The sequence below is a fragment of the Triticum dicoccoides genome, chromosome 7A (assembly GCF_002162155.2).
Source record: "Triticum dicoccoides isolate Atlit2015 ecotype Zavitan chromosome 7A, WEW_v2.0, whole genome shotgun sequence".
NCBI classification, from domain to species: Eukaryota; Viridiplantae; Streptophyta; class Magnoliopsida; order Poales; family Poaceae; genus Triticum; species Triticum dicoccoides.
Genome location: NC_041392.1, coordinates 134,609,237 through 134,620,151, shown reverse-complemented (window position 1 = coordinate 134,620,151; position 10,915 = coordinate 134,609,237). Strand labels below are relative to the sequence as shown.

The 10,915-nt window shown below is 45.2% G+C and overlaps 1 protein-coding gene and 1 non-coding gene across 2 annotated transcripts; one reads left to right on the top strand and one right to left on the bottom strand.

Annotated features, from left to right (window-relative positions):
• Positions 1-1,803: 1,803 nt before the first annotated feature.
• Positions 1,804-3,636, bottom strand: LOC119328170 (galactoside 2-alpha-L-fucosyltransferase-like). The gene is made up of 3 exons (XM_037601191.1): positions 3,402-3,636; positions 2,395-3,257; positions 1,804-2,088 (listed from the first exon to the last, which is right to left on the bottom strand). The coding sequence occupies exons 1-3, from the start codon at positions 3,634-3,636 to the stop codon at positions 1,804-1,806; spliced, it is 1,383 nt and encodes a 460-aa protein (XP_037457088.1).
• Positions 3,637-6,381: 2,745 nt separating this feature from the next.
• TRNAA-UGC lies at positions 6,382-6,454 on the top strand. The gene has a single exon. It is a non-coding gene; the product is annotated as a tRNA-Ala (tRNA).
• Positions 6,455-10,915: the final 4,461 nt, after the last annotated feature.

Below are 10,915 nucleotides of genomic sequence, written 5' to 3'. Positions count from 1 at the left end.
TAGTACAAGTTTCATGGCAATTCAAAAAGGCATCGTACACACATATTTCAGTTGCACGAATAAAAGACTGTCCAGTTTCAGATTTTGCTTGTCATGATAATTTTTACATAACACTAAAATGGAAAGAAACAAGTCTCACCTTCACATTGTCGGATGGTAGCAGTTCACTCATTCTAGCATAATCTCTAGTCAAGATGGAATACAACAACAGTGACACAAATTGATACCATTGGAAACCAAATATTGTATTTTCTTTTCCATCAAAATGCTAGTAAATCAAAGAAAAATAGAGTTTGTAGTAAATACAAAGATGTTGTGATTAGCAGTTGACATCCAACAACCTCTGTTGGTGTACCTATATATTAAGATTACATACAATTGTAATTAGTCCCTGCTTCCTTCAAAAAGAAAAATCAGTCACAATAAATGATGTGAATATTTCAAGAAATATATGGCACATTTGCAGCTCCAAATTTATCCTTGGGGCTTTTGAATCTCTGATAATCTGAGAACCCTCCAACTCTCTAATTTCTGTTACACTTTTCTTTTGCTCCGGTGCGGGAGTGCATGATATAGGGAGAAGATGGGGTGCAAATGTAAGGGAGATTACCTGGGTCGTCGTCGTCTGTCGCTGCCACCGATGCGACGCTCCTGCAGGTCGCCCTCCCACATCGTGCTCCTCACCAAGCTATCAAAATCACATGAGGAATATATGTGTTGGCCACTGCTCACACTTCACAAACCCAGCATCCTATCACAATCACGTGCAAGACTCATTTGTATGCCATATAACTACATCTAAGAAGACCTTCTTATATATGCACATCTTGTACATCGTTGTTGTATTTATAGGAAAAAGTACAGAATATTCAGCACCATACGATGTGTACCTATGTATTCTACCTTCAACAATCTTTACCTATGTCTTGTACCCTATTTTATACAAGGGTTGGATCATGAGTGAGTTAAGTAAAGAGAGGAAAGGATTTCGTCCATGCAAGTAAACCAGATTGGCCCAAAAAAACTGAACCAAGTCAAGAAGCTTGGTTTGCCTAGATCGGCGGCTACGATTGGGAAGAAGTACGGTGGTGGGGGAGATGGGTATGCGTGAGTTGGCTTCCGACGGTGGGTTGTGCGACTGGGTTACCTTGGGACGGCCGGATCTTGGATTTTGGATGATGAGGGCGATCAGAGGTTGATGGCAACAGTAGAGGCGACTTCCCGGCGGTGGCAGCGGCGGAGGCTGCAGCTCGCACAGCTCGCGTGCGTACGACGTGGCTGAACGGCGACTTCCTGGTGGCGTGTGCGGGCGGGTCGATGGAGGTCTCATGCCTCCTTGGCGTCGTAGGACATGGCCGGACGGCGACTTCCTGGCGGCGAGCGTTCGCGAGTCGATGGAGCTCCTGTGCGCTGGCGTTTGATCTCCTCGGCGCTGTGCGTTCGCGAGTTGATGGAGCTCGTACGCGACGAATAACTGGCGTTTCTCTCCCTAACGACGTGCGTTCGCGGTTCGATGGAGCTCGTAGGTGGTTTGTTTTTTGGTCGATGGGCCTCGTCGTGGGTTGTCGAACTGTTTTTTTGTTGGGTGACCTCGTTCGTGGATTGAGCCCTGTGTTTTTTGGCTGTGGATCTCGTATGTGGGCTGAGTTGGCGTTGTACATGGGCTGAGTTGGCGTTGGATTTTGGCCTGCTCGAGCGATGGTTCTGAGATGGGGGATCGAAGCAGGTCGAATCATGTTCGATCCTTCTTTAATAGTAGACTTTAATAGTAGAGATATACGGCGTAAACTGTGACCGGAAATTCTACACATCCTTCTCGGAGATCGGCTCAATGAGCTTCAGACCCCAAGACATGTCTTCGCAGGCCCGGACATGAGGCACCAGATTACCCGTGTCGAGGAGTTTGTCGACCTCTTTCCTCGTGCACTCGAAGTACGGCGGCCCCTGAGCACACGGCTCCATGGACATGGCCCGTCTGCACGGCGGGTCGGGCACCTCCTCGTCCTCCGGCTTGATCATGATGTATGGCGTGAGCCCTCCGAGAGCGGTGCCGACGTACCCGAACGTCGACCAGCCGCTGGTGACGATCTTGTCGGTCATGCTCAGCAGGTACATCTCGGCCAGCGCCTTCATGTCTTGCATCCGGTGGAACATGCGCTGGTGCTCCTCGCGGCTCGGCTGGTGCACGCTCACCACCTCCCCGTTGGCGCTCGCCGACCGCCAGTACATCTCCCGGATGCTGTCGTGGTACCACCCGTTGAGGCCCGTCACGAGGACGGCCTTGGACCGCGCGCCGGCTGGCGTTGGCGGTGCTCCTCCGGCGCTCGGCAGCACCCCCGGCAGGAGACGCTCTTGAGAGGTGCACGCGAGGATCTGATCCAAGATGTGCTGCACCGGCTTGTCGTCCTTGACAAAGACCCTGATCTGAATGCCCAGCCGCTCGTCGGCGCTCTTGAGGTAGGAGTCGTAGAAGCGCGTGACCATGCCCCAGACGTCGTTCGTCGGGTGGAGAAGATACCGCGAGACGATGTAGAAGACGGAGTCTTTCCGGGGGAACATCCGGTGGAGCTCCTGCTGGTACGCCGGGTTGAGGAAGAGGATGGGCGCAATGTAGCCGTCCGTCCTCATGACCACCCACTGCACCCGGTGGAGGAACTGCCGGTGGTCGTCGCAGTAGGCGAGCTTGTTCTCGACGGATGCGGCGTGGTCGAGGTGCATGTACACGAACCGGTGCTCCGACGACCCGCCGGTCTCGTTGCGCAGCGTCACGTTGCCGTAGCTCTCCGCCGCGTCCTCGCCGAGGTCCCTGTAGCCCTGGAGCGGGAAGTCGAGGGGCAGCAGCCACGTCGTCCCCGGGAAGGGCTCGCAGAAGAGGTCGCCCATGGTCTTCCCCCGGTCGACGAGCAGCACGCGGCCGGTGAGCATGGCGTAGAGGAAGGCCGAGGCCGCGGCGAGTATCCGGTTGCCGAGGCCCCGGTAAGACAGCAGCACGAGGTAGCTGCAGCCGTCGACGGTGTCCACGCCTTTCACCCCGGATTTCAGCCTGTCGGAGGCTCTCCGGTACGCGTCGGTGCCCGGACCGCAGCGCCGCTGCAGCGCCTCCTGCCGCCGCAGCTGGTCGATGAGATACGGCGTCGGCGAGCGTGTCATGTTCTTGCGGTAGTAGACGGACTGGTACCGGCTGGCGCAGGATTGCTCGTCGAATCCTGGGAGGAGAAGGCCCCCCAGAAGCACGTCTAATTTCTTGGACGATTCTGCTGCAGGTGGATCAGAATTTGAGGCAAAGTAACACCAAAAAAAGACTAGGTGCTGCTAGTGCAACCACGAGCATTCGTAGCATGAAAGAACCAAACTGATGAAAAAATACACTTGCACAAGCAGTAAATGCAGACTGCAATTACCTCCTCGCGCTCCTAATCCGGCCACGGTGGATTTGATCCACACCGCCGGCGCGTCGAGGCGGCCACTGAAGATGAAAAGGATGGGCGGGATCGTCATGATCAAGGCCACCGCCATGGCATTCGCCGCGGAGCTCCATCGCCTGGGGTTGACGATGGGCGCCTTCTTCCCCGTGCAACGCGCGGCCTCCTCGACCTCCAGCCAGTTCGACTCCTCTCCGCTGCATTTCTTGTCCATCTTGGGTTTAGCTTTCTCCTGCAGTGGCTTCCTAGCTATGTGACCTTAAGGGAACCGTCTCTTGGTTAACAAACCAGTGTTTGTACTGTAATTAAGCAATACTACAGTAGATCGTGTGTACGTAGATTTCTTGCTCAGATCTGTACTACTCTACTTGAGAAAGATGATGAGTTGACCGTCCCAAAAAGAACAATTTTTTGCTAGACTTGGCGCCAGAGTGACCATGTTGGCCTAGTTGGTTAACGGTGCAGTGGTAGGTAGATGCCTGTAGCTCACTCTGTGCATTTTAAAACCGAACCGAAAAACCATACCGAAAATAAACCGAACCGAACCGATTTTTTTGTTTTTATGGTTTCTGGTTTCGGTATGGTATGAACTTTTCATACCGATTTGAACTTTGGTTTTTATGGTATATACCGAAAAACCGAATGGTTAACCGAATAAACCGAAGTAAAAGATAAATTTATATTTCTTGAGATGAACAACCGTACAAGTTGTCATTTTTCTTATACATGAGTCAAATTCACTACTAAGCACCTACATTTTTCTTGTAACATTGTCATTTTTCTCTTTTTAAAATGCTAAGCACGTCCATAACCATCAACAGATGAATCAATGCATGCATATATACTTATATATATAGTCATATACTATTTGTGTAAAATAGAATGTGTTTTGAGTCATAAATTTGCAAATTATTATTACGTCATTTTCAAATTCGCGTCAACTTTGGTTTTTATGGTATATACCGAAACCATACCGAAATAATTTGGTATATACCGAAACCGAACCGTATTTTAATTTCATACCGTATTTACCGAAATATTAATACCTGTACATACCGAAAAAACGTATAAACCGAATCATGTAAACCGAATAAACCGAACGCACAGGGCTACGTGTAGCTGGCCCATTGGGCTGGTTCCATCGTTTGCTCACTTCGTTGGAGAGAATCAGTTGTTAAATTGACAGATCGATGGAAGCGCTGCGACATTGCGCTCCACCGACGACGTTCGATGTAGAGTACATACTGGTAGTTCGATGCAATCTACGATTCATTAATTAGCGCATCCGCCGGTGCCCGGCCAGTGAATTTGAGCACATGGTGCACGCGCGCATCCGTTGATGGCTTTGCTGGAGACTGCGAGAGAGGTCAACTGGGCGACCAAATAAGCCAAGTAGATGAAAGATGAAAATGGGAACGGGAATGAAAGAAATCGAGAGTTGTCGTATTTCTTTCTATAAAAATTGTGAAAACGAATGCATAAATTCTGAGGCCAAATACAAAAAAGGATGTGGCTAGATCTCAGCCAACTCCGACTGAGAATTAACCAAGTCTTAGTCAAGTGACATAACATGTGAAAAAGAAAAGAAAAAAAGAAAACTAAACGGAAAAATTTGCACAGATAAATTTCAATGTAAGACCTCACAAATATAGCACTGACTTAGACAGAACGAGGTCTCAATTGACTGAAATTTAGCAAGACTGTTCATATTATTGTGAGACAACTATATCAGCTTAATGTTTTCTGAATATCATCACAGAAAGGGTACCTATGATTTATATCCATAACATGAATTAACATCTCAAACAGAAAATTCAGCCGACCACATTTGCATGTAGGTACTTACGACAAAGGCTGCAAACCAAGCCGAACAGATTTTTCATCGCTGCTTGGAGTGAGAAGCTGAGTTTGTGAAGTTTTGGGAAGCTAGAGGAGATCTGAACATGCCCTAAACATGAAAATGGTGCATTGCAATGTAGCACAGTCGTGCTCGCAGCTAAAAAAGGTGTCGGGAGTGCGATAAGGAGGTTTTGAACAAGGACCTTGAGATGGAAAGTCTTTGCAGTTTGCACTAACAACTTGATCAATGGCAACTTTGCGTATGTTAAAGGTTAAATGTTATATATTTTGGTTGTGATTTTTTTTGAATTGAAAGTTTGTTTGATTAGTTTGAGATGAAAAGAAAAACTGAAATTTCCAAGATTCGCAGTTGCCGGTTTCACCGACCCCAAAGGTAAAAAAAACGAGAACGAGAGAAATAACCTTGGTCAATGCAAGTGCATGTCAATCAGATTTTGATTAAATGATTTGTTAATTCCTTGCTAGGGGTATTGTAACACTCCCAGTGTCATGCTACAGTAACGCTCTATGATCAAACTAATCATTTTTCCAAACAGTGCTTCATCACCTTTGATCAATATCCCATTTGAAATTCCAGTCAATTTAAATTCAAGTGAAGTTTGAAGTTGCTCAAAAGTTGCTGGAAAAATGTTCATCACTTGTCAAAAATTCCATAACAATTATTTATTAAGGAACACAACATCACTTTTGTGCAAAGATGAGCATTAGCAATCATAACAGCACTAATTCAGCATTTTTAAATGCTATCCTATTTATGAAAAATAGTAAATGAATTCTTCTGGTCTCCAAAATATTTGTGGCATTGTCTATAATCACCAGGGATTTAATGGGACCTTCCGTCCACGCCGAGGTGGGACTAATATGACTCTCCAACCTGCTCTTTTTTTTTTTGAGAAGGACTCTCCAACCTCGCTGAACGCTCCACGCTGGACAATTTTTGTGGAGGCCAATGGTTGAACCTGCAAGGGCCATCAGGCGTACACAAGTGGGCTGTGGGCCGCTCATAAAACAATGGCCCATGGAGGTTAGTCTTCGCGTCGCAGAAGTAGGACAGTGTCTAACTTTTGATTACGAGTATTTACACAGTGAATACAAGCGAGGGGACGTAGCTCAAATGGTAGAGCGCCCGCTTTGCATGCGGGAGGCACGGGGTTTGATCCCCCGCGTCTCCATATACCATTTTTGCGCAGCTATTTAAGGTATTTTTCTCACCTATTTCGTTAGTCTCGATACTATTTTCTGCGCCATTATTAAGGTATTTTTCCTTATAATGTCTTTTTCACACCTCCATTGATCTTTTCTCCTATTTCATGTCACCCTAGTCTCTTTTTATCCCCTTTATCATATTTTTTCATGCCGCTGTTCTATATCAGTTTTCAATGTATACATGTAGGAATTTTCCTCTATGTTTATTTCCTCCTTGATATACTTGGGAGGGGATTAGTGGCGCGTAGGAGCGGGGCACGCAACCTCAAATTATTATTTTTGCTTTTGACTTTCAAATTTTTATATCTTTTGAACCAAATCTAAATTAAGTTTCAATTGTGTATTCGTGTTTTTTTTGATGAGGGCTTTCAAATAAGTTCAATTTCGAACATGTTTTGATGAATTTTTGGAACTTTGCTAAGTTTCAACCGCTGAAACTTGGAACGGGCGAACAACGAAAACTTAAGTTTCGGAAACTAAAACTTTACACTTCATGTGGCCCCTTGCCTTAGACTAGCCACAGTGGGGAGTAACTTAGACTACTATGTTAAAAGATGTGACATGTTAAAAGATGCTCAAGTTGTGGTGCAAACGTCACGCACGGGGAATGCCTTAAACTAGCACTATGGGCCTGTTTGTTTGCATGCCTGGAAAAATGGCTGCCTGGATACAGCCTAGGACGATGTGAAATTTTGCCTGGCCAGGCTTGCCTGGCACTTGTGCGTTTGGTTCGTTCCCTTGGCCTGCTGCTTTTAAATCAGAGTGTGCTGCAAGGGAGAGGTTGGGGGATCAGCCTACCAGTCCCGCACATATGAAAAATAGAATTGTCTCAAAAAAAGATGAAAAAATAGAAATAAGCAATAATTCACCATGGTTGAACCCTCCTTCTCAACTAAAGAGGCAGAGTCGCCATGGTTCCACACCCTCCCACACAACCGCGAACACCTGACTTACCATGGTTTGGACCAATTTATACTCCCTCCGGTCCTTTTTAGTCTGCATATAAATTTTGTCTGAAGTCAAAGCATCTCTACTTTGACTAAGCTAATAGAAATATGTATCAATATTTACAATGCCAAATCAATATTGTTAGATTTATTATAAAATCTAGTTTCATGGAATATATATTTGGTACGGTAGATGTTGATATTTTTAGTATATATTTGGTCAAACTTTGTAAAATTTGACTTGACCTAAATCTAATACGCGAAGTAAAAAGGACCGGAGGGAGTAATAAGTAACGAGCTAATTAATATGTATCGCACACATGAAAAACAAGGAAACAAAATAAAATACATCACAATTTTCACTTTTGAGGCACAAGAGCATTTATATGTATATTCAATACTTTGTTAACTATTTGTAATGTACTTTGACCCCAAAAAAAACTGCTAGCTTCTGTAATGTTGCCCCCCACACACTGCCCTGCCCACCCGAGTCCTCTGTTTGAGTTCGTGTATCTTTTCTTGAGAGGCTGAGAGAGATAGAGAGGTGCTGCCAAATTGGACACGACTTCGGCCGCAGCTCTGAAACACTCGGGTAGCTCTGAACAGTCCCTCCGAGCTTGAAGCAGTTTGTTGGGTTCCTCGACTGCTACCAGTCTTCCTCCGTAGCAGATAGATTGATGACAGTATCATGGCCCATGATTCATGGCGAAAAAGCGCTACATGTAGTGGCGTGCAAGCAACTAAGCTAGTGTAGGACGGGAGACTGAGAATCATGTCATGGGTCAGGAATCCCAATTATCTTCAGCAACACATAACACTTACACAAAATTCTCTCTCTTCCAACAAAATAAAAATATACTTCCCCCCCTAAAGAAATATAGGAGCGTTTAGATCAAAAGCTTTTATATTTCTTCACAAGAAAGCAATATTTAAATCCCTATAGCCTGCTTACATCACCCTTCTATTGTATTTGCTCTAACGGCGCAACCAGGCTATCGTTCGCCGCCCCCAGCTTGAACCCAACTCCGGTCTCCGCCCAGCCGGTGGCGCCGCCCATCACCTCCTTCATAATAAAAGCACAGTCGGTTTTCGCCCGGTTTTCCGTAATTAACTGGGCAATTCTCTTCTGCTTAATTAATAGATGAGGCAATCTTTGCCTCCGTTTCGAAAAAAAATAATAAAAAAAGCACAGGCACAGGCCAACTGATGTGGTCCGTGCGTGAGTGCCCTTAACTGACCTCCACGGCAAAGCAGCTAGTAACATCAATGTTATGTTGCAACCAACAAAGAAGGATGTGCAGGGTGAGCTACAGCCTTCAGCGTGCAATCTTCGGCACCCACACCATCAGCCAACAGCCCACGAGACATCACTCAATCATCACAGCAGCGGCACCACGCGCGCATCGAGCAGCAGCGTCGCCCAGAAAGTGGACTGCAAGCTCAAACCCAGGAACCTCCTGCATTGCGACATCATCCATAAAACGGCAACTGTAAACTGAACCCACAGCCAAGGTCAGCGAAACCAAATGCCGTCACAGAACGGGGTATCACAACTCAGCAGCACGCACAGCGGCCGCACTTCTGCGTCCAGCAAAGGCATAAAACAGCACGCATGACGACCTCGCCACACGCGAATAGATAGGGAGTAAAACAGATTAGATACTTTGCTTTTTGTTCATTTTGGAAACGGCAAAGCTAGAGAGACCTAGGACTTAGATTGTCACCCAGGAACCAACAACTAAATAAACCGAACGACCGCCACAGGGGCAGTGGTCTAGGGGGCAGCTGGAAGCTCCGGCTTCGACTGGTATGTACACTGGTTGTTCATCTAAGAAAGCCAGACGTCCCAGCTGCTGTCAAGGTTGGATTCAGCTTCGGGCTACCACGGACCCGTCAGAGTTCGTCGCAAGCAAAATCTCTTTGCCTTTGGTCCGAGCTGCTTTTCTATCCTCTCTATAACCTGCAAAATACATTCACAAGTGAACTTGTGTGAGCGACAGGATGTCTATAGAGAACCTTTCTTCGAATTGTTATTACAAGTGAAAAACAGGAGCACCAAAGAACTAGTACTTGCTGTCAGAACACAAAACATCTCAAACCAATTGTTCTAACTAATAACTTCTCAAAAAAAAATTGTTCTAACTAATATAGTAGCAACCTACCGCCAAAAAATATGTATAATTATTTAAGTATATTTTCGGCTAGCATTCTACTTCCAGTAAATACTTATCAATCAGAGGGGCCTTATTTCTTTAAATAATAATTTCAAACTTGGCTAACAATTAAAGTGGAAGCTACAAAAAAATCATGTGACGAATGAGTTTCATCCAAATAGATTAAAGACATGTCCATGCGTGAAAAAAACATGGTGCGACAACTTCTTGAAAATTCCACTGAAAAAATTGTCAGCATAAATGTTTTGTTGATATGCATACGGTACTGCTGCAAAACTGTGGGTTTTCAGATAGCACAGCTGACCATTAGCATCTTAAGCAATAGAGACACTGATTTTGGTAGCCAAGCCCCCCTCCTCCAAAATCACAAATCAATCTAGAACTGTGTGGATTGTCTGGGAGACTAACTCTTGTAAAATATGGGTGACTCAACTCTTTATTCACCATTAACAAACCAGTGGCTACACTTAATTCACCCTATCTCTTCTCTACTAAGGACATCCTAGTCTTCACCATGGCATGTTAGGTTATGAAAGCTTATGCTATGAGGAGGCTCTGCCGGATCTCTATTTAGTATCGCCGTGTGGGAATACCCAAATCCTCAACTGCAAAAAACTTTATGGTAGAAATCTTCCCTAAAAATGTCACTGTATCTAATTCTAGAGTCCTCTAAATCTAAACTATCTCTGACATACTCATCCTCCATCTCTTGCAGGACCTACCAAAACATATTTGCCTTGTAAAACTCCAAAATCTTCTACACGTCATGAGAAACATCGTGCTTTTGGACATTTTCTCACTTCCAGTAGGTTATATAGAAAGCATATAGTGAAACAAGAGACCTAAATTATGTACAACACAGTACTACTTCAGGGAGAACTGTAGGACAGACAAATAATATTGTGGCTTCCTATGAAATCTGAGATTTGCACGCCTGTGCACATCTCTTATTAAATAAATCACACCAGATGCTATGCTGCTGACAAGTAGCTCATACTTGGCAGAGTTTGGGCCAATCATAGCCGGAGGTCATTATCACCAAACAGAACATATGACGAATGTTAGTTTTAATCTCCAGATTAGAATGGTTTATAGTTTGTGTTTTTAGTTTTTCACACACCAAGCAAACTCCTGCTTCCAAACAAGTGACATTAGGATTTTTCTTATCTTCAGTGTGTCTTGCAAGCTTGAGATCTAAGGTGGCATGAAATAAGAGTTGACAGTTATCCTCTGCTAGATGAGGCCCAGCTAAAAAGTACTGGCATTTTTGTTAGATATTCCTATCAACCAACTATCCCAAAAGACC

Bases quoted from the DNA above. Each gene is read 5' to 3' on its own strand.
- LOC119328170 (XM_037601191.1), bottom strand. From the start codon at position 3,636: ATGGACAAGAAATGCAGCGGAGAGGAGTCGAACTGGCTGGAGGTCGAG. The intron at 3,258-3,401 runs GTAATTGCAGTC...ATCCACCTGCAG, and splicing joins CGGATTAGGAGCGCGAGGAG to CAGAATCGTCCAAGAAATTA. The intron at 2,089-2,394 runs GTGCAGCACATC...ATGACCGACAAG, and splicing joins TTGTCAAGGACGACAAGCCG to ATCGTCACCAGCGGCTGGTC.